Raw genomic sequence first — 25,345 nt, 5'->3', positions numbered from 1 at the left:
GCTATTCATTTGTCTCGCTAATTCGGGAATTGCTCAAATTTTGAAATATATTTTTGGGAGTTTTTTAATGGAGAAAAATAAAAAAGTAACGAAAATTATTATTATTCACCGATATATATGTATGTGACACGGAGTCTTTGAAGCCATTAATTAACAATGTTTTGCACAATTCCAAAGCTAAGGTCCTTCACCATCCTTTTATTAGCATATCGAGTAAACTTATGCAGATTTGACGTATAATTAAAAACACTTTATCATAATCTTCTTATATATAAAATTCTCGTGTCACAATGTTAGTCTGCATACTCCTCCGAAACGGGTGGACCGATTCTCATGAAATTTTCTGTGCATATCGGGTAAGTCTGAGAATCGGCCAACATCTATTTTTCATATGTACCACGGGCGAAGCCGGGGCGGACCGCTAGTTTAATTATAAAATGATAAACGTGTTTTCGTTAAATTTATTATTAGAGAAAGCCCAACGTATGGCGGGTTACTTATTAAAAACGTGACAGGGCCGTACCCAGAGGCGAAGGATCGGTATGCCGTTGATTTTGTATGTTTAGTAAGATATTAATGTAGCAAGAAATTGTTTTACTATGTAAAGATGATATATAAATACAATTTTATAAGAATTTTAGGTATCGTCCTAATACTTATTTATTGTCAAAAAATATTAGAAACACTACTTCTTTTTTATCTTTTTCAGTTAGATTTGTTTTGAATCAGTGCTGTTCCGGTTTGCAGTAAAGTTCTTGGACCAAGTATATTCTTATTTTAAAATACACAAACAAAATTTAAAATAAACCACTTCCGTTGTGTAATATGTAAATAAGCTAATGTATAACACATGAGCGTATGCTAATTTTCATCTCCACGTGGTTTAAATTATTACTAGGCTACTTATATGTCTTTGATCTACGCTCTGCCAAATTCTCTTTGTGTGAAATTATAATTCGAAACAGAGCGGCCGGTGGTGGAACTTCATCAAAAAATATTAAAAAATTCAAAACGAAATAGATACCTCAGGGCAAAGATACTTATTATAATTTTTTAAGTTGGTACCTCGAAATTTTTTTTGAAAATTTTGGAGTATCGTTTTGTACTCTATTACCAAGTAAACTATAACACTATCAAATGAAATCCTATTACTAGTAATCATATCAGTCATTTACATTCTAGAAGAAAATTAAGTTCAGAAAATAAAATTGTATTTGCATCATCAAAACAAAATAGTTGGACAGCTTGTAGGTATTATTTTAGTATTTTATAATTCTTATAACGTTCCAATAAACATTCGAATTGATTTTAGTGAACCTCAGCTAAACTACAGTAATTTGTTTCGACTTTTCTCGTTCTTTATCTTCCAAATGAGTCGCTTGACCTTAATTAGGATCTTCAAACTAAGTACATCTAGTGAAAAACACGAAATACTCATAAGATACGCTTGATACACTGTTTTTGTTTTCTTATGACTTCCGTGGCCTAGTTTTATTTAGGTTTATAAGTCGAAGACGAATCTAGTTTATTGAATGAACTGGTTTAATAAAGATGATTTGTGTAGAATAAATTATTGAGACTAAAAATAAAACACATTAATATTCTTCAATATTTTATATTTAAATCTATTACAATCTACATTCTCTTTTATATTTTAAATATAATATGTACAATTTGTTTTAAATTTACTATATATCTAAACTTTATTATCACATACAATGTCAGTAAACTCGACAATATTACTATTAGGGAATATGTACAATTCACTGACTCTTTCATCACCGATTGGCACATCATCATCGCTGGGAATCCTTTTTGAAGTTTTTCTCTTTGGTGTTGGAGATATATTATATCTGTTGCCGTTTCTGTATGAATCAAACTCGCTGTTGGCTTTCAGTCGAAAGTGGTTTTCTATATTCGCCTGTTTATTTTGATTGCGTGCGCAGTTACAAGAGTTTCTTGAAACTTTCATGGAGTCAATCGGCGTTACATTAACGGACTTACGCATTGAGTAAACACTTCTCTCGTTTGATGAACGGATTGATAAAACTCGAGTTCTGTAAGATTGGCCATCCTAAAAATTGCATACATCATTATATAAGCAATAATTGCATATTAATATGCTTATTACATTTTAATAAATATTACGTAATATAAGAACATTGACCAATTTTATGAATACATAACAGATAAGTATTCTTATTATTACTTTAGATGTACAATATGTATTCTCAAATAGAACAAAAATTTTAAACTGAATACGTAATACTCAGTAATACTTAATATTACCAGTTGTAGTGCAAATGTGATACTAACATAAATCGTACTACAACCTCATTTGTGTAAACTTTATTCGTGAGTATGAAATTGACCCCAATAGGGATCGTAAAAGTGGTACTTTCCCGGCCCCACCTGCTGCGGACTTATCAGAAGTAGTATCGCAAAAGCACTACAAGAATTTTATGAGACTAGCCGTGGCCGAGACTTCGTTCGTGGGAGTGAGAGTTCGTGAGAGGTAAGCGATTTTCCCGCGTAGAGGGATCCATGATTTGAAGTCAAAATTATACCAAGTTTAAATAAAATTTTCAATGTAGATACATTGAATTAGGTTGAACAGAATTTACATTTCTGCAGATTTATGATATTATGTAAGAATTGAATGAATAATATTAGCACACCGTACACGACGTTTAAAGCGAATAAATTTATATTTACCTCGTAACTATCGTTGTTAAATCTGTTTCGTTTCTGACCAAACGTAAAGCGCTGCTTGAATTCCTTTTTGAATTTTTCCTGAAACAAAAAAAAAAAACAAAAAACGATAAATATGCAATCATATCCTGCCTCGTATTATATATCTCTCGTTCCTAAATCGGTTACTTTTATTCTATAATAATAAATTGTTGATTCGTACAGTGTGGAGTCCTTCTTAAAATGCTTATCCTTTTACAATTTATTTAGTATTAAACTATTATATTTTCCATTAATATAAATGTTAATTGTGATAAAATAAAGCAACACGCTTATGATCGTATTCTAAAGCTCCATTTCATCGAAGTTTAATTACTTACGAGCCGATCCCAGAGCAATTTTTCCACTACTCTAAACAATGATATTAAAACGCTTTTATTTAACATCTCATCTCAACTGATGTATCACTCAGGGAATACCTCCATATATGTTTCAATTCATTAATCGAACCTATGTTTATTCATGAATTTTGGTAGATAGTGTTTTTAAACTGTGTAGTTGCTTGCTCTGGATTTGCACTTCATATTATGTGTGTGAAAGGTGTGCCTAATGACCTAATAATGTTATTAAAGGCAAACATTTTACCAATATTAACCTTTATTAGGTACGAATTTTAATTTAGATCTTACAGATAAGATTGTAGAGACATACCGGTACTGCAATAACAATACAATGCTAGCAGTGGTTTAATATCTGTGAAACATTTATATATATTCTATAGAGTTTTCGATCTAATTTCCCGAGAGATTTTTACAACAAGTCAAGTTTTATCGTATCGTTGGAGCAACTTGTACTAAATCTAACATCATTTTAAATTACGTGTGAGGCTATCGGGATTATTTAATATTGTGATCGAAAGAAATAATGATAAATGAAGGAACTTAACCTTAATCCAAAAAGCAGATCATCGAAATCTATGTTTGAAATTTAAAGTTGCTACTTTTTACCATTGAAATGATCAATTAATTAAATTTATAATATTATTATTAAAGGAGTACCTATGGACGCATACTCATAAAAATACATAACACGTAACATACAATTAAATAAAAATATACACTGTTATAAACTACGACCAAAGTGTGCACTTCTATTAAATTTTCCTCGGCTATGCACTACATAATATCAGCCTAGTAGTAAATTTCTACGTCATTAATTTCATTCTGTCTGGTCGAAGTGTCTGGTCATAAAGATAAGAATATTCCAATCGGATTTTAACCCTCTTATGTCGTTTTGGGTCTTCATAAGATTCAATCAAGCTTTTGCTCGAGTAGGCAGAAAAGTTGCGTTTGTAATAAAACAATGTTTAGGGCAATATTTATCTATAAGCATAATTTGTCACTTACACAAACTAACTTATTCACTTTATATTAACATAAATTTATTATTTCCTTATTTCTAATTAAAATATACATCTTATCACTTTTATGCTCAGCATAGTTTATCAATGAAATAATGTATATACAGGTAAATTAGCTTGGAGAAATTTTTGCGTTTGTAGTAGTGTATGGTCAGCAAATAAAATAAAACAACATTTTATTTTTAGTTTTTATTTTATACAGGGTTACTTGTAAAACACCAGCAACCTCGCAGGACAAGATAGCTAACATCATAAGTAACAACATTTGTTCTACGACTTTTGGCATAACGCAATAAATTATTTTTAAATGATTTTTTAAACTTTTATTGTACTCTCCTTACATTTGTAAGTCTATGTTCTATTAATTATCGGATGGACGACGCGACGCCCCCTTCCCCCTCTCGTTCGCTTTTTGTTTACGTAATTTTTGGGAGGCGTAGAGTTTATAATATTCAGACGGAAAATTAAATGAATATTTATTTTTGTATGAAAATAAAATCTAACAAATTATCAAAAGTCGAAATGTTGTTACTTATGATGTTAGCTATCTTGTCCTGCGAGGTTGCCGGTGTTTTACAAGTAACCCTGTATATATAAGGGATTTTAAATTAAACTATATGTGTTTCTCCTCTGAAAAAGATGAGACTTTATTTTAATATTTGCACATTTAACATACATATAACTTTTACATTAACAATGTTACTAAAATGAAAAATTTACTAACCTGAAAAAGAAACGACATTTAAAGTTTAATTCTTTAGTTTGAGAAGTCAAAGGCTTGCCTCGACCATGTTTTAACACTGGAGCCATATTGAATTAACAATATAAAGTTACAACACTTACACACAAATTAAACACTAGTTATGGCCCTGCCTTCATACAAAACTGCTGAATACGCCGTTCGCACGGGAATAGAAATTATTATGGTCAAATATTAATTATGAAACAAATTATTATGGACACGATATTTTATTGTTTCACGGTAGTCGCCTTGTCGTTTGCTCAAGGACGTAAAATTGAATGATATATTTTTTTTTATAAAGTCAAAACCATTTTCTTTCAAATAAAAACTTGTTTTTATTGAAAACAAAAGTGTTGCTAGGAATAAGTATAAAATTAAATAGTAATGTTAGGATATCGAAACATTTTTGTATAGGCCAGAACGATATAGTGGAAACGCGCTCTAAGATCTGAGTAATATACACACCACTACATATGCAAAAATTTCTCCAAGCTAATTTACCTGTATTTTATCATATGTAGTAGTATAAAATCAATTTAAATATAATACTTACATTATATATGGCGTAGATAAATGGATTGTAACATGAATTGCTCATTGCGAGCCAGTCAAAGCAGAAGAAAATTACATTTATATATCTGTACCTGAAAGCAGATAATAGCTAAAATTAAGAAGAATTAAATTATTACAGAAAAAACAAATCGAATGTAAATTTATTTTATTCAAATTACAATATGTTTATGCCACATAAAGGTTATAAGCAATCTGATTCTATTCGACTGACGATCAATAAAGTCGGATGTAAACCCAAAACGTTAAAATTTTACGTACAAAAAAATGAAAAAAGTCTTCGTTTATTCAATGCCTGTCGTGTTTGACAAAGTGATCAACAAGGAAATTTTTATTTTCACGTTATTTAAATGATTAATCCGACAGCTTTGAGCATCACGACGTTCATTTATTCGACATAAGTACATATTATAAGACAAGGGTGAGACATAATACAAAATTGTTCAATACCAGTTCAGGAGATTGATTATTTTGGGTAAAAAAATCGAATAGTGTAAAAAAAATATACTTTTGTATCAGCAATTATATTCAGAGGTATTGAATAATATAAAACATATTAAATTAAGCTTAATGAATGGTTGCATATTGATTTAATAGAACGGTATTTCTCTCATACAAATAACTTACTCGTTAATGGATGGAAAAAATGTTTGCAGTAACAAGTAACTTTGTAAAGGGAGCCAGCAGATCGCAAACAACGCCACCACTAAAACCAACATTTTTATAACCTAAAACAAAAATTAATGTCTACAAAATATACAAAGGCACCTATTTATTTCAAACTTAAAATTATTTTCAATACAAAATGAAGAATACTGAATTTATGTCGCTATAATTATATGATCTATTTAAACAGATTTAAATCGAATAATCTGAAATGTGGAAGACAATTTATATTAGCAGTAGTACTTTTAGTTCTCTCAGTAATGAATGGGTAAAAGTTTAAGAATCTCTATCAGAAATAAAGATATGTTGTTTGAAAATGATACGTACCCTTTTCTTATTTTTCATGTGGTTTGCATCTCTCGTCTCTTGAGCGTTTCCAGGAGCTCTAGCACCCCATAGTTTCATAGCCATATGTGCGTATGCGAATGTAATGACACATAGAGGTATCACGTACTAAACGGTGAAAAAAAATACATTATAAAAAAAGTAGAAATTAGAAATACTCATAATATTTATATAATTAGGCATTTAAATCGCATTAAAGCATAACATAATTCATTGAATGTTAACATTCTAAATGCAAAAGTATAATAAAAATAAAAAAGGAAACAGAAAAACAGAGAACGCGCTGTGAACTCATAATCTTTTTAAAAATATATTTGAAAAGAAATTTCAACAGATTTTAGCCCGTTATGAAACATCAACTCTACTTAAAAGCTTTTAATACTCGTAGACAAGCGTTTTTGCAATTCACGAAAGCACACTTGGTATTTGTGAAACTTGTTAAGGTGTTTTTTGCTATATCTAAAGAGTTTAGAATCTATATGTTGTAAATCACTCATATTCTGGTAAATCCCTTAAAATATTTTCTACTCCGATAATGAACGTGGAAAAGCAAACTTGACCTACAACTCAAATCACTTCACGATCCCAATTAGAATATTTTCAAACCCTCTCATGCAGATAAAAATTAAAACTCTTACTTACTTGAAAAACGTACAGTAAAAGGCGATATATGGCCAGTGAATTGGAGCCAAATTCACTCGCAGTACAAAACGGCTTTTCGTAAAAAACTTTTGAAACTGTAATTAAAATTGGGTAAAGATAAATTTTGACTGGCATCTCAAACTAAGATCAATGGTCTTCAGTAACTTCGGACAAAATTAAAAAACTTTTTCCCAGAAGGCGAAAATGGGTATTGTCCAATTTTTTAAAAATCAATCACAAAATCTTTCTAACCAAAAGGGACATGGATTTTCTTTTGCAAAGGTATAAAAATATTTCAACTTTCCACTTTTGTATGTACTTGAAGCGGGTAGCCTTTTACACTCAATTTGTATAAGTTGGTACTTAAGTATCTACAAACGATTTTAATAAGATCCTTAAAATATATTATTTAATTCAAAATAACAGTGTTAATGTTACTAGATAATTCATAATTATTTAAGCATAATATAAGGATATCACATTACAACACGTTTTCAATTATGAGCTATCAATTAAATTACGATCTCAATTACATAAATAACAAAAGCGTTCGCCTTCCTACATTATATCTCCTTCACATCTAGAAATAACATATTATCTGCAAGGAACATAAACATAGAAGCGATCATATTAGTCGAACGTTTGAACGCCTCCTTGGTACAGTGGTTGACGCGTGAGCGTAGAACCAAGGGGTCCTGGGTTCGATTCCCGGTGGAGACGAAGAAAAAAGAATGTCTCGGTCTGGCGGGACACAGAAGGCTGATCACCTACTTTTCCGTAGAGAAAATCGATCAGTGAAACAGATGTGTGCATAATCATATGATTTATGGGATTTATTAGGGGCATATGCCCCTTACCCCACTTGGGGACACGGGACTTCACTTATATTAGTAGAAGATTTAATAAATAAAGGCTAATATATCACCTGGGTCCTGCTCCTCTTCCATTACGACCTCCCAAGACATCGCCATGGGTGCAGCGAGAGATAGCGCCAATATCCAAATAAATACTATTATCACTTTAGCTACTCGCTTCGATGTGTGTGCACTAGAAGAAAACAATTTATTGTGTTTGCTGTGTGAATTGAAGTTATAGATACGTATGAAGCATTGTTGAAACTATTTTATTAGTAAAGATTATAATAGTTTATGGATTTTCTCAAATAAGTCATATTTTATGAATGTGAATATTCACTTGAAGACTTTATATAAGATTTTGGTTCTTAGCTACACCACTTATAAATAACTACAAATTGTATTTTATAAACAATACAATATTTTTTTCCAGATATTATGATTGATGTTTAACTTCTTTTGTACATACTTGTAATCTAAAATTGTGACTTCGGGTGTCCTTTTTTACGAGGAAAATCCTCTTAGATTTGTTTTTTACAGGGGTTTGTTTTTCAAACTCGAGCTTAAATCAAATTTGTTATTCAGTTACAGTAAATTTTCTTGTTCGAGAAACGATACCAAAATAACTACGTCTTTAAGTTAATTTTTAAAAGGTAAATGTATAAGGATTACGACTTTCGTTTCAAGAAAATGGCACTCGGAAATTGATTCGATAAAATCTTTGAAAATAATATAAAATTTAAGCGTATCTTTTCATCAAAAATATTGATAAGTAAATTAAAGAGAGATTGAAAATTTTATGAAGATATTTTCAGAATAAGTCATCTTATAATTTATAACCATATAATAATATGTGTAGAAACCAGATTATATACTATTAATACGTAATCAAATATAGATTATTTATATTACGATGGAATACATATTTTGTTCTACAACGGCTCTATTTTTTTTAGAAAAAGAATGAAATAAGACCTATGTAGGTCTTTATGGTATGTAATACCATAGACCTCGGTAAAATAAAAATAAAAAGCTTTTTAAATATTTCCTTAACAAATTATGTAGGTAATGCTCCATTTTTTTCTATGTCTATCCAGAAAATGTGAAAAACTACTGGGAAAAGCATAAAATCTAGATCGATTACTATGAAAACGCCATAATAAATCAACTAATATAAATATTAGGCACAATAAACTTCAATACGAATAGGAAACGAGAATAGGAAGGGGAAAGTCATAAATTTTTCCGCTCTGGTTATTTAAATTCCTTTCACCGTATTGGTTCTATGATTGACTGGTGTGTTCATTTATCCATAAGTTTTCACACAGTATTTCTATGGAAAAATAAGCGATTAAATACAGTTATTTAACAATTTCATAGCAGGGCAAATTGTGTTCTATAAATTTAAATCTTGGTTTAGATTTAACAAAGCTTGGTTTAGCTGTTCTCAACGACTTAAATTACTGTATTAAAACCAAGGTGTTCCTTGTACGCTACTTAGTAATATATTATTCTAAAAGCTTTACTTGAAGTGTGCAATAAAGAGGTAAGGTATAAACTAAATTAACCTGGCCAGGTTTATTAGTGCCGCATTGTGCAGTTGCGGGTTTTGTGAAATATGTTTCAAATGATAATTTACTTCTAATTAAAACATATTTTGAAATGATATCTTTAGTCGACCACTATGATTACTGCAACCGTTTTGTATTCAGTAGGTTTATTTTATTTATTTATGGTAGGTATTAATAAACGTTATAAATACATATTTTGTAAAATTATATATTATTATACGAGTATGTATTTGCAAATGTCGTACTGAATTACATTCATTACATTCTGTGAAATGGAAATAGATTTTATTGTCTCTGTTTTTGTGGTTTGGGTTAACAGTAGCGTATCTTGTGTTGTGGAAGATTTATTTTATGGATCTTGTGATGTTTACGAACGAAACAATGATCTTCAGGAGTTTATAACTGCGGTTACTGAGATAATTTACAAGAAATAGTTAGATTTTTAGGAATTTGTTTCATTACAATAGTTTGATTTCAATTTATATTTATGTTTTGATATAAAGTTTGTAGTGAGTAAAGAATCTCAAATCACGTCCTCATCCATCTGTTTACGGCATGAAAGCTTCATTTTATCAAATAAAATATGTTTTTGAAATTGATATGCGTTCCATGAAAGGTAAAAATACATATTATCCAAGCAATATAATTATATATTATACGAGTAAAGGCAAGATCATGGTGATAATTTATTTTTATAAAATTGTTCTGACTCGTTAAATTTACCAACTAAGATTAGATTTAAAACGACGAACTTCAACATAAACCTAGTACCTACCTGATTTCTGTGTAAATGCATGTAAGTGAGGTTAGTTCTACTTTAAATTTATGCATGCAAAAGCATAAAGATGGAGATGAGTACAAGTATAATAGTACATAGTAGTAGTAATAGGCATATACATTTATGTTATAGAAGACTATTTTCGTAGCTAGAGTTATAATAAAATGCATGGAAGACAGAACGAATTATGAGCCGCTCAAAGTAGAAAATTTTACTTGTAAAGCTTTACAACGAAATTGAAATCCTCGACAACACAACGAAATTGAAAAATCGCAGTTACAAGTTACCTAGGAACAAAATTAATATTCATGACTGAGAAACAGACCATTGTCTTCTATCTTATATATATATAAATGAATCGCAAAATGTGTCGGTAAGCACATAACTCGAGAACGGCTGAACCGATTTCGATAATTCTTTTTTTATTATATTCCTTGAAGTACGAGGATGGTTCTTATGTAGAGAAAACGTTAACATGTACCACGGGCGAAGCCGGGGCGGACCGCTAGTAAAATATAAAAATATTATACAAGAAAATTTGGTCACGATTTTTCACTTTTTTGGTAGAAAAAATAAAACCATTCAATGCTATCAGTATCCACGGAAAGCTGTGGGAGTGTATTCTATTCCAATTTTTACTACAAGAGCTATCAAAACTTTTTACGGCACAAACTTTCCTTTAAACGATACACGGGGAATGTGTTACAGACTGTTGTACTGGAAATAATGTTATTTTGGAGTTTCATTTATTTTAACCTAACGCTTTTTCTCGGACAAAAACAAAAAACAAAAACCTACTAATGTGGAATTTGCTAAAACATATTTTATTGTATAGTATATTTGTATTGTATTTACAATTCATAAAAATGGCATATTCTTTATTTAAATAAATAAATAAATAAATATTATAGGACATTATTACACAAATCGACCTAGTCCCACAGTAAGCTCAATTAAGGCTTGTGTTGTGGGTACTAGGCGACGATAAATATAATATTTAATAAATACATATATAGATAATAACACCCAGACCCAAGAACAAATAATTGAGTTCATCACACAAATATTTGCCCTGACCGGGGATCGAACCCGGGACCGTCGGCTCAGTAGGCAGTTACTTTACCACTGCGCCAACCGCGTCGTCGAAATTTAGCTTATACATCTTATATAATATTTTAATAAGTTTTCACAAGAATAGCGAAGTTTGCGAATAGGCTACACGTAAGGATAATTAAGTGGAAACTGTGCTGTCTTTCCTTGTTAAGCCTTACCATTAATCTTTTCCTCTCGAGGGGAAAATTTGTTCGAGAAAGGGTTTGTCACGACTTGTGAGAGCTTATTCAATTTTTTGGTTGGATACAGTTACATAATTAATTTGGGAAACACGAAATATGAATGCCCGGAATAATGTAACTAAAAATTAGGCAAATATAACATATTCATATTCTAAAATAGTTTCTTGATAATATTAAATAACTAGGTAGGTAATCGTCTTTCAGGATGATTTCATATAATTATTTTGTTTGAAGTACTTTGAATGGTTATACAACGCGCTGAATAATTCAATAAGTCAATAATAATAATAGTCAATAATTCCTGAGCAATTCCAAAGATTATGAATATTTTCGCTTCTTTGATCAATTCATCGTCTCTTGCTGTCTAAAATTTTCTCTATGTTCATATTATACGCAAATTAAACGTAACACCACGAGAATAATTTTAAAGGTTTCGCAGATAACTCAATCAAAATAGTTCTAATACTAATTACCTCAGAGGAGTTATAATAGCCCGATGCCTGTCCACGGCTATAGCAGTCAGCGTAAAAACACTGACATTCACGCTCAGAGCTTGCACGAAAGGGCAGAATGCACACATGAAGTGAGGCAGCAACCATCGTTGTAACAACGCAGCTTGAAACTGCAATAAATCACATCTGGCAATGAAAAGTCAGGCATTACTGACCTGACGCTATTAACACCTTACCACGCATAAAGCTGAGCAGTTTTTCGTACCTAGCTCATTTTATTTATTAGCAAATTTTAATATACACCGCTCTGCATTCGACAACATCTAAATTCTGTGCACTTAAAAGTATTTATAACAGCAAAATTATTGAATAGACAACTTTAAACATTTACGGTCTTACTTATAAAATGTTACCCATTCGCTATGCAATGGATTAGTTATTGCAATAACCTGTCTTGTTTTTATGAATGACGTTTCATGTTTGCAAGAGCAGGACACAGCTATGGTAAGAAATGGTTGAAATTTATCCATTGTTTAACTTTTTATAAGTAAGGCCGTTAGTAAATTAAGCAAGTTAAAATTGATATTCACGTTAAACTAAATTTCATCATACTTACTTGGAATGGTATTGCAAATAATCCTATAACAATATCAGCTAGAGCCAAATTAGCTATATAACAATTTGTGACGCTTTGCATACGTCGCGACGTAGCAACTACCCACATCACCAAAAAATTTCCAATCACAGCCAATACTGATATCGATCCGTAAAGAAATGATAGCAAAACTATCATACCGGTTGGTACATCGTACAGCGTATCTGAAACAATAACATTAATTTTACTCCTTGTAGTCTTATAACTTTTGGCTTATACCTATTCCACATTTAACACATATTACCTACACATTATTATGTAGATTTTAACGCTCATTATACCTTTAAAAAATGTCTTAGATTTGAGCTTTCCGCCAAGCCTTGCTCGATTAATTAGTAATATGTATAAGACAATGCTGTTATCTTATATTCAAAGATCAACAACCGTCATAGAACATGAAACGTACACAGAACCATTAATTAAAGTTTTTTAATTAAAAGGCAATAGTGAAGAATCATTAAAATAGTACACTTCACCTAGCAATGTTCCCAGTTCCCAGTCTTATACACAGCATCTCAATGAAAGTTCATTTTCTAAGAAAGAGAGCATCCTCAGTCTCTTTATGTGAAGTCTTAGTCTTAGGGCATAAACCACAGACATAGATAGACTACGCAAGTACCGCGATCTGTATGAAAACCAAGCGTGTCATATTTTTTGTACTGACCTTGACGCGTTATGACGTCACGAGCGCTTTTTAGTGATGGTAATTTCATTTTACGCTAAATCGATTAGGACGCCACTCGCGCGGCGATTCTAGTATCGTCCTATCCCATCGAAGTAAATCGAAAGAAATCAGATCAAATTAGATCTATGTCTAAGAGGTAATTAAATAAATGAATCGTAATCGATTACTAAATCGATTCAAGACAGAAAAATGATAATTACCATAGACAGAGGAATGATAAAATAAATTTATAAACCTTTTAATATTCTAACAAGTAAACTAATGTGTTTTAGCTTTTTTTTTACATATGCCCATTGAGTTACCGTGTACTACGTACTAGAGAGGCCATCGAAAGAAAGTAATGAAACTGTCAATCAATCAATCTTTATGTCCCGTTGCATCAATCCATTTTTCTTTTATGTTCGGGTTACTTGGAAAACTGAAAAAACAAACATAGTCTAAGCAATAAGGAGTTTTCTTAAAAAACTCCCAAGATGACACTTTAACTAATGGCGTCCATGTCATAATATTTATTTTTAGTACCTTTGTATTAAAATACTTAAAAGTTCTAGGTCAAGTCGTATTAAATGACAAAAAAAATCTATGCCTTTTTTTCTGAAAAATTGCTCCTTCAAATTATCATTTTTCTGTTCGATTATAAAATCGATTAGAATCGAGAACTGTTGCATCAAATGAACATCACTAACCACAAAATTGGACAGAAAAATGAGAACAGAAAAATGAGAAGACGCTATTCATTGCTTGTTATCATACGACTCGATCTTTACCGTGCCAAGTAAAAGCCGCAATGTATTCCGAATCATTTCGTATGATTTGGTATCCGTGTTTGTCACGATCGTTTTCCACAGATATTCTTTATTTGATTTTAAAATAAATAGTGCATATTCTGATTAGAAAATTACTTACCGGTGGAAGGAAACATCTCTGCTAACTCGGCCACTCACAGCTGTGGAGTTTCTACAGTTTATAACGGCGTAATTCGGCATTTTACTTTATTCAGCTTCACGTCTTTCCTTGGCGAACTGCAAGCGCGGACTGAGTGTAGGCCAGCGTCAAGTAAGTTTCATAATCTTAGTTTGGACACGGGAAGTACATACACTCGCTTAGTCTATCTTGATACATGTCTGTGGCATAAACGCTTAAAACTAAAAATATTTTTAGTGAATGTAGTTTTCACAAATATTAACCCTAGAACCGTACCCTGGGGTACAAATGAAAAAAAATTCAGAAAATCTTCTATATCTTTTTTTCTAAACAACGGTTTCTTTTGCGCGTTCGTGTATTTGTCGGGGATGAGGAGACACGTAGATACCGTATTCGATCAGTGGTCAAGCTATTGAGAACACGTCGTACGAACCTGTCGGGGTACTCCAGTACCCCTGGGTACTACGAACGTAAGTATTTTAAGGTTCATTTATTTTATTTTTTCGCCTTTTGGTCGTTTTATTTTATATTTTTTATTGATAAATTTAATGTACAATTATAAGTTTACTTTACATTCATGTTATATACATACTGTTATTGTTAAATAGTGTAGGAATTTGTATTTTCAACAAATTTATGATTTGCTGCATGATTTGAATACCTGAGTTATTCATTTTCTTTTTTTGATGGCAAATGATGGATGAATTTTGATTTTTTGTGGGAGGTGGAATAACAAGAAGAGCTGGTACTTGGTGAGGCATCAAAATATGAACCTGACGAAAAAATTTTAATTTTTTATTATAAAAAAACTTCACCTAGAAGAACGATTTCAGTACATAACTTTGCCAATGTCTCTACAAATAAGTAATGGAGATATTTTAGAACAACAATTACCAATAACTGCAGGGACCACTGCTGTTTCAAAATCTGAGATGTAACTGTGAATATCCACGTTATAATTCCGTCAGTCCCGCACACAGTGCAGGAAGTGAAAACTTTTAATACATTTTGATCACCAACGTAAAGTGTGTGTAAATTGTAGAAAAAATATAAAAATGCCATGATAAATTAAATTATTAGGACCTAAATGAATGTTAAGATGACCTTAATAAGTCAACATTTAATAAAAGTTAATAATCTTTTTGTAATCTTGTTTTTTTCATTGGGGTACACTTGTACCCCTGGGTACCGTTAATGAAATTTTAATATGGGTACGGTTCTAGGGTTAAAAAACTAGCGCAGTTTAAGAAGCTTTGTCTCGCACCTATTGGTCTGTATGATTATAAACATAATATATAAAGCATTATAACTTTCCTCGATGGGCTATTTAACCCGTAAGATTTTTTCAAATCGGACCAGTAGTTCCTGAGATTAGTGCGTTCAAACAAACAAACTCTTCAGCTTTATAATATTGGTAGGTTTAGATTATAATTATTAAATAATCCGTTTCATATTACTAACATCCCTATTTGAATTCTCGTATATCGGTTTATGTGTAAGGTTTAAACTTTGCACAGAGTTTGCGTTCCAATAATAACCAAGATAAACGTGTTTATTAACTCTTAAATTGTTTGATGTTAGTCTAAAGGATAAATATTGATTAAGATGCATTGTTCAGTGTTCTATATTCTATACCTACATACCTATTTGAGAAAACTATTCTGAACAACGTCATCATTTTTTATAACCGTTAATTTAATTTTTCATCAAATATGTAAAGTAAAGCATAAATGATCAAGAGTTACATTTGCAGTAATATTTTACAAAATTTGCATATTCTATCAATTTACAAAATTGTGGCAACTCAGCTCTGAAATGAACCAAATTAATTTTCATTTCATTTACATGTATGCATGGACGAATATCTTTCTGCGATGTGAACCAGTAATAATTATTTATTATTGGTTTTCAACTTTGCATATTGAATGGGAAATATGTGGGAGCAAAAGTGTTTCCATTAGGAAAGCAGTTGTAAGTAAGTGTAACGTATGCCTAATAATTTTCAAAATTTATCGTGTTTCTTTTGCAAATCAAAAATTGGACGACCAAATGTTGAGTCGTTTATACGCACTTTAAATCCTTATAAATTAATCCTTTTAAAATGATTAATTTAAAGTGCGTATGTGTAAATAAAATTAACAAATTGGTAAATTTGTTCCGAATATTTTGAAAGGAAAATTCATCTTATCTAGGAAGCTTTCAATTTATCTAGTAGTTATCTAGGTGCATTATAAACAATAAACAATAAACAATAAACAATAATCTTTATTTCCAAAAAATATAAGATGCATAGAAATTGAAAACCCTTGCTCCCACACTAGGATTCCCTGTGTCGTGGGAACAAGTATCTTCCAGTGGTACATTTTAATCCTTATGCTAAGAAAATAAACTATCACATTAAAAATCTTCTATACAAAACAATTTTTTTATTTTTATTAAATACTTAATAACAATATAAATTCGTTAAAATATATAAATTCATGCTAACTACTATAATTAAACTCAATGCAAACTTAAACATGCGAGTGTGTGTTCATGTGTGGTGTGTGGTGTGTGGTGAGGTGTGTGTGTGTGTGTGTGTGTGCGTGTGTTTGTGTGTGTGTGTGTGTGTGTGTGTGTGTGTGTACATCAATATTGTAAATAATTTTCTAGTTGTCTCATGCTTCCAATTTCAAAAACTCTTCAGTCTGAATATAGTCAAGGCCTTGCATCCATACTTTAAGGGACTTTTTTAATTTCCATCTAGTCATTTTAAAAATATTTAATTTAATGTTGATTTTAGTATATAAGTACGGACCCAGGTAAGAGAAGAACTTATGAGCAAAAGATGTGTGAGTGGTAGGAGCTTTCCATGTAAGCCGTCTACTTTCCGGATTATTTATGGTTCTAGCAGCTGACTTGTGAAATTTTAAAATGAGCGCCATTAAAAATAGCTTCCGTACACTAAGTTGACCGGTTTCTAGGTACAATTGTTTTGTTGGAAATCGGAAGGGCTTTTTATATGCCACTTTTATTACCGCCCTTTGTGCCCTTTCCACCCTCAGCAGTATGGTTTTACAAGCTGCACCCCATGCACATATTCCATAACACAGAATAGACTGACACAGCGCTGTGTACACAATACGTATCGTTTCTGTATCAGCCACATTTCTTAATAGTTTGAATATGTACATGAGTTTGCGAACTCTGGAGCTTAGGGCACGTGCTTGGTTCTCCCATGTTAGTTTCCTGTCAATTATGACACCGAGATATTTGATTTCATCTACTATTTGGAGATTAGGGCACGAGCATATTGGTGTTCCTACTTTGCAGTGATGGATGGTAAACCTCATATCTACCACAGGTGCCGTTTTTTGTGTTATATGAAAACAAACAACTTTTGTTTTGTCGGTATTCAGGGTAAGTAAGTTATTTTGCAGCCAACTTGCCATTATTTGTAGACCTGCTTGGGCTACATCAACGACTCCAGCCCAGTCGCGCTCGTAGAATATAACAGCAGTATCATCTGCGAAGGCAAAAACTTGAGCCTGAAGCATGTTCAATGAGCAGAAGTCGTTAATGTAGACCAAGAAAAGGGTAGGACCTAAAACACTACCCTGTGGGACACCGAAATTTATAGATTTAAAATCACTACAGTACTTTTCTACCTTTACCCGCTGTAGCCGCTGAGATAGATATGAGGAAAACCATTCCAAAGGTAAGCCTCTAATCCCCGCACACTCAAGTTTCCTGAGTAGAATTTTGCGAGAAACAGTATCAAATGCTTTTGCCAGATCCAGGAAAACGCCAGCACACCTGTAACCACTATCTAATTTACCAACAATAAAATCAACCAATGATGTGATGGCATCCTCCGTGGATCTGGCAGCTCGAAATCCATATTGGTTCGGTGACAATATATTTTCCTTCTCCAGAAAGCGTATCAGTCTGCTGTTTACTATTTTTTCTATAATTTTAGATAGTGAGCTAAGAAGAGAGATTGGCCTATAGTTAGATGGTGTAACAGGGTCACCTTGTTTAAAAATTGGACAGACATTAGCAAGTTTGCAACAGCTAGGAAAAGTACCGGATGAAAGACTTAAGTTTATTATAGAAGAAATAGGTGGTGCAAGAGATAATTTGGAATTTTTAAGAATTGTATTAGTTATGCCATCCATTCCCGGAGCGGAGTTTGTTTTTAAGCAACTGATGACTTTCACTACTTCTGAAGGATCGGAAGGTGTGAAAGCAAGTGAGTTTGATGGACTTTTTGCTAAGTTAGTGTAAGTTCGAGCTAGTTCTGTTTCGGATTTATCCAGATTGTCTAAAATTTTAGTGGCCAATTTTTCACCTATTTCTGAAAAGTACTCATTTACTGTATTAAGGGAATCTATAGGATTGTTAGTCTTGATGTTAAGAAGTTCATTATGAGATTTTTTGGTATCATCAATTTTGCATATACGTTTAACAGTTCTCCATAGTTTTTTACTATCCTTACTAGTATCTCGTAATATTATCCAATCAGGATTTGACTATTGAAGTGCTCTTCCACCTGTCGCGGGTTTGTTATTGATATAGATTTGAGGACTTATCTATTATGAAATTGTGCCATTATATTTCTACCTTTTAGGAGGGAACAGTGGACATATTGACATACATTCAACCACTAAATATTATGATGCGGTTAGCCTTAAGTATGAATGTCGGTACGATGTAAAATTCAAATATACTAGTTACCTAACTTAAAAAGCAATTCCAAATGTTTGTATATTACATCTAAAGTATTGGGTATAGTAAGTAGTTAATAGATTTAGCAATTATTTTGATATTATGCTATTAGAAATACATATTACCTAAGCTGATAAGCTCATTAAAACGTATTTAGATTTTTCTACGACCAACTATTTTTTATCCACTAATTAGTTTGACTTGTTATAACGTTCATTAATGAAAAGATCGCCAAAACTTTGTGGAATGACTAATTACCTTTAATGATGCTAATGGGAAATAGCTTATTCTAATTTAATAAGTTTTTTTGAGCTTCAGTATTCACAATGAATACGAAGTGGACATTAATTTACATACCAAAAACTTCTTGAGTGGAGTTTTGACCTAAATAATCTTCTATTGTTGCATTTCTTGACCAGTCCGCGTCGTCGTCTTGGGCTGAGGTAGTTGTACTGCAACAATTAATATATATATATATAATAATCATAACCATCAACTCATATATGCCCATATCACATATGTAGCTGGGACATGGGCCTCCTATGAGAGTTGATAAGTAAAATATGTTTCTTATATTACTTGAAGCATAGTCATAGATGAGGGTTGATATATAAAATATTATGTTTGCTTATATTTGATTTGATTGAAGTTCAGAGTTCAAACGAATTCTAAATAGAAGAGTAATTATATTAGTAGAATAATATTAAGCTATATCTAATATTAAATCCGATATTCATTTAAGGTAAATCAATTAGTTTGGGATATTGAGAATCGCAGATTTCATTCGATTATTCCGACAAATAGTATTAACTCAATATCTGTGTCAATACATTCGTAAGCTTTAAATCTTTCGCATTGCATAACAATAAATGCCTTGGAACACTGTAACTTATATATTATAACAAAATTGGTGTTAATGTATATTAATTATGATTTGATACAATACATTGAGGTATGAGGTATCTAATATAAATCATACACCATGCACACCTTATTTATCTTCAATTTAATTCTCAATTTACTTTCTAATAAAACATCCACGGATCAAAAATACATAACGATAAATTTTTTATGGTTATTGCAGAGGAGTAAACTAAATCTAATCTTCAGGTATGAAATGCGGTAGTATAATATTTGGAAATATTCGCAAACAGCAGGTGTTTAATGTTTATGCCAATTCCTGTTTTGGTTCATTTAAAAGGCAAGATATTAAAATAAATGAAACATTAAAATTTCAATAAGATGCGATTAGAAAATGGTTACTGATATTTTCTATACCAATGCATTCAGATTATAGTAAAACTGATTAAACCAAGAGTTAGTATTGAAGTTAAAACTTTTAATATACCTATACTTCATATTCCAAAGAATATGTGTGGTACGAAAACTATGCATATAATTCTACTTTTACGATGACTGCTAAAGTTAAATCCTTTGCGTTAAACTATTGATTTAACGATAGTTACAGAATAAAAACTATTTCAACCCTGTCCAGATTTAAAAGCTTTCCTAAAAGCCCTGGTTAATATAATATTCACGCTAAAACAAATATATTATAGTATATATATTATTAATTCGGCTTCGGGAAAATGGGAACGGTAATAAAATCTGTTCATATGCCGAAGCTTCATAATTTTTATGCAAGTGGTTTTTCGCAGTGGATGAATATCGCGATGATAATAATGGAATGTTTTGTTGGCTAGTAAATGTGTTTCCTCGTCTGAAATATACCTTTTAACACATTGAGAAAATGCGGTGACAGAGATTGGGAAAGGGAAAATAAAAGAAAATTAAATGTATTACTACGACAAGTTCTATACTAACTGAGGTAGTAGAATAGTTATTATTAAACTACGTAGGAAGTAGTTATAATTTTAATGATATTGAAGTATTGTTTTATGTAGATTTTAAAAAAGTTAGGTACCATGTAAACGTTTTTTTTTTTTATAAAAAAGCTACTTTGTGCGTTTTAATATTGACGTATTTTATCCTAACATAAGCCTTTGTTAGTAACTTAAGCTTAACAGCTACAATCCATTATCAATCTAAAATAATAAAGCGTCACTAAGCTTTTCATGCAGAAAATGTTTCTTAAACCATTTAATGCATTTTCTCAACTCATCATTTTTTTACATACGATAAACACTGCTTTAAAATAAATATCAGAATGTTAAAATCCAAAAAATAAAAAATGAAAATATGTTTGTTGTATAAGAATGACTTGCCAAAATTTTATAAATTAAAAGAGAAAGACTATACCTTCCCAAATATGAAAGTATGGAGACAAAAAAGGATTATAATACATACATTTTTCAATTACATTGTTTTGGCATATGTGTAAGTGTGATGAATTAAGTACATCCCAACAGTTACACCTGAACATATTTCGTCATATAAATTTGGTGAATATTCTGGAACTGATTCTGCATTAATTAATGTAAAAAATGTCCGATCATATTACTTCCGAGTAAATTTAAATGTGAATGTAAAAGGGATAATAAAAACAATTAAATTTAATTGAAATTGTAAGCAAAAAACAAAGCCTTTGGGGGCCTTTTTAAATATTAAGGGGGGTCCCCATAGTACGGAACCCTTCTTGCGCGAGTCCGACTTACACTTGGCCAGTTTTTTGGGAAAGTCTTAACTTTTAAACCAGTGTCAACAGTCAAATACATGATGTATTAGAGCATATTCTACGTTCTATATTTATGATTCAAACGAGGCTACGGGAAGGATAATTTATAACTTTATTTCAGGAAAACTAGGTTTTAAATAGTTGAATTTCATTTAAAGATATCGTAAGTATTCGCTTCAGTTCAACCGTAACGGCCTATTTGATATTTTGCCAAGACTTTAAATGTAAAAGAAAATGAGACGAAGTATTCCTTTCTCGGAATTTTTTTTATTTCACCCTTGTTTACTTTGTGAACTAATCAATAGAGCATGTCGGGGGCTGATTACTAGTCCTGTTGTTGATTATTATTTGATGTGGTTCATTTCGTTTTATTTTAATTAGTTTGAGCATGTTTTTTAATAGGCATTCGTATAAGATTAAAATTAAATTAGTCTATTTATTCCGTTTTAAATTTTAAGTAACTACATGATATCCTGCTTGATGTTGGAATTTTAATAAATCAGAAATAGAGTTTTTAAAGTATTTTCATTCCATCTTTTTCGCATGACAGTCATCGGATTGTTCATAAAGGATTAGTTGTAAAGAAACAGCACAACCCTTTTTCAGTTATTTAAAGGCCAATTTAAACCAAAGCGATGACCATAATTGGCAAACATCACTATCACTACATAGTATAAAACAAAGTCGCTTTCTCTGTCCCTATGTCCCTATGTACGCTAAAATCTTTAAAACTACGCAACGGATTTTGAGAGGGTTTTTTTAATAGATAGAGTGATTCAAGAGGAAGGTTTTAGTATATAATTTATTAGGTTTTAGACCAAGCGGGCAAAGCCGCGGGCGGTAAGCTAGTTTAAAATATGAAAAAAAAAACACAATTAAAATCCTTTTTACAACAAAAAATATATGAACTACAATAAAACAGCTGTATTTCTAGGAACGGACCTATGTGTGCAATGTGCATCATACGTATTGTATTGTTGTAGGTTCATATTTATATATTCATTTTACTGGAATATAAAATAGTAATGGTAACAGTAGTAAGTATATACAGTAGTAGGTACCTAACGTAATCATAACGTAGATTTCATTTTGTGTAATAGTTCTGGAACATAAGCTCTTAGCGTTATTCCGCACGTGAATACTCCCTGTATATGATTATTTAAACTGTATTGTGTAACTATTAATGAAGTTTTGTTATTGTAGAGTATCCCTATAGAACCTACTCCAATATCTCGTATTAACTTCGTGTTAGGCGGTGCCTTTGAGATCAGCGTTGTAAATGTTAAGCGTCCCCAAGCTTAAATAGTTAAATTTTCCAGCCACGTTCAGTATCGATCCATTTGATTCTCGTAAATATTCATCGACATGACTATGTCACTGATTACTACATCATATAGACTATATTACAGATAATATAATACCAAACTAGGCTATACTAATTAGTTACAAAACAATATGACTAGTTAAATTTTCAAATTCATTTGTATTTGGCGCATGGTAAATTTATGATAGATACAATATCATTAATTATATTTGCATAAAAGTCAGGTGTGATCGTAAGTTGAAAAGAGGGATTTTATGTACGTGAAGCATAGGAAAAAAAGTAGGTACCTACCAATATTTCAAAATATATCATAGGTAGTACTACGTATACTAAATATATATTTTTTTAGCCAATACATATTTTTTTTAGGTTTAAGGAAGTATCGGAAAATCTCGGTAATATTTAAAAAAATGTTAAATGTTATATTGTGCAGGAAAATTAAGAGTTTCTCTACTTATAAATATCTGGTAAAGCGGAAATAATTGCAAAAAGGTTCTAATGGTGAATTCTTTTCAAAGTAAAATAATAGAGTCCACAATCAATGCGTAAAGTTACGCATAAAGTTGAGTAAAGTATAAGCGAGTTATAACGCTTTTTGAGCTAAGCTCCTTTGAAATTTATCGCCGTGACCGAAAGTCCTTTGAAAAGAATTGGGTATAAGTCATGCATACAAAGAATTCGTAAAATCACTTATTTATTAACTTGTTTATTGAAAAAAATGTTTCGTCCTTATACTTAGTAAAGTTTCTCATTCATAAGTAACGTAATGCCACCGAGAAAATATGACAATATTAAAAATAATTGCTTTTTTTTATTATAGATAGGTTCCTACAAATTACAATGTAGAAGCAACCGTTTTTTAATTTATGATTTTTTAGGTAATCACTCAGTTCAAAAGGGCAGATGTTTTAATAAGGTTTTAATAAAAATCCAGTTTATAACTTTATAATGATACATTTTTTCATTTCCTCTTCATTTATCGGTTAACATTAATTATCTCGTTATTTGCGCATTCAGTTTTCCCTCTAAAGAATTGAAAATGTACTTACACTTGTAACACGTATATTTCCATCCACCATTGTATTTATTTACATAAGTATTGCTCTTTTCCAAATTATCAATTAGTTATTACATTCACATATTATATCAAACTCCAATGCTTTTTGTCTACCAGTCTGCTCAAGTCCCGAACAACACTGCCGCAATGTTAGCCGTTCCCAGCACAGATAATAAAATAATAAAAAAAAGACGGGTTGCACTCCGGGAGTGCGGGCAGAAGTGAAAACTTGATTATTAACGTTGAGCATGTTTGATATTTTGGAATGGTATCCGTCTTACGCATGGAATATAAGGGCTAAAAAAAAATCCGTCTTACGCTTTTTCGATCAGGCCACGTGTCCTGGCGCGAGTTTAAGATTTTATACCCAACGCCGCTAATGTTATGATGATATTGCCCAAAGGGTAGATCGACAAATGCTAACACTTATAATTTCTACTTATTTCTGTTATCCTTAAATCAAACTTAATTCAAATACTGATATAAATCTAAATTAATTGTTAAATTAAGTACCAAAACAAACTAAACCCTAAAGAAAAACTTTGAAAATTTACTTCCACGTCCAATAATACATGCCATAGATTGCGTGTTTCAATGGAGGTTATTCGATCCAAATTTGATTAACCTTTTGGTTTCTAATCTACATTAAAGTAAGGCGAGTATAAATGAAACCATTTAAGCTTCTGATCGTTGAGGAGATTGCGGTCAAAGCTGACACGTAATAAACTCTCTTGATGGCAGAGTAATTCTTAGCTAACGAGCGGATAAACCACACGCGGTTGGACTTTGAGGCAATTTTATGAAATTCCCAATATTGTGGTTAATATTGCTACCAAGATCAATGAAATTGTTATGCTTGAGTAGCCCTATCTCGGTCGCGGGCTTGTTGATGTTTCACGCTTGGTTAATCATAGACAATCGCGATTATTTGGGGGGATATATATTGTCAATGTTACGGCTTGGAACGTACGAATTTATATTTTCATAAACATACATGTTACTTACTATATCTGTACTATTAACTATTCTATTCTATCCTACCGACATGTAAAGTGCAGAAAATTTTTGTATATGCTTTAGAAGGAAGTAACTGCTAATATTGACGAGTAAATTGTAAACTGATTTTTTTTAAATATTTAACACATAAATTGTTGAAAGAACAGATAAGAATATAATAAATAATAATAATAAAAAAAGTAAAGCAGATTAAAAAAAATTGCATACCTGTCAGTTCGAATTTCAAAATTGCGGCCCGGCACCGAAAAAAAAGTAAAACGTTCTACTTTCAAACTTTTCCTTTAAAAGCCATGTCTTAGAAGGAAATTGGCGCGG

The 25,345-nt window shown here is 31.3% G+C and overlaps 1 protein-coding gene across 1 annotated transcript in view; it reads right to left on the bottom strand.

Moving 5' to 3' along the window:
• Nucleotides 1-1,641: 1,641 nt before the first annotated feature.
• Nucleotides 1,642-25,345, bottom strand: part of LOC149904588 (RYamide receptor-like) — a 33,709-nt gene continuing 10,005 nt past the window's right edge. Inside the window, exons 2-11 of the mRNA XM_090106904.1 lie at nt 19,355-19,449; nt 12,643-12,845; nt 12,048-12,196; nt 8,002-8,123; nt 7,077-7,171; nt 6,417-6,542; nt 6,051-6,151; nt 5,407-5,497; nt 2,716-2,793; nt 1,642-2,074 (exon numbers count right to left, since the gene is read on the bottom strand). Of these exons, the coding sequence (XP_089963030.1) occupies nt 1,697-2,074; nt 2,716-2,793; nt 5,407-5,497; nt 6,051-6,151; nt 6,417-6,542; nt 7,077-7,171; nt 8,002-8,123; nt 12,048-12,196; nt 12,643-12,845; nt 19,355-19,449 (1,438 nt within the window). The 3' untranslated portion in view covers nt 1,642-1,696. The remainder of the gene's footprint in view (nt 2,075-2,715; nt 2,794-5,406; nt 5,498-6,050; nt 6,152-6,416; nt 6,543-7,076; nt 7,172-8,001; nt 8,124-12,047; nt 12,197-12,642; nt 12,846-19,354; nt 19,450-25,345) is intronic.

The sequence above is a fragment of the Colias eurytheme genome, chromosome 11 (genome assembly GCF_061535395.1).
Source record: "Colias eurytheme isolate Ceu_HAF_F1 chromosome 11, ilColEury1 Martin Lab GWU primary, whole genome shotgun sequence".
Taxonomy (NCBI): Eukaryota; Metazoa; Arthropoda; class Insecta; order Lepidoptera; family Pieridae; genus Colias; species Colias eurytheme.
This window is presented reverse-complemented; position numbering and strand designations above follow the sequence as displayed.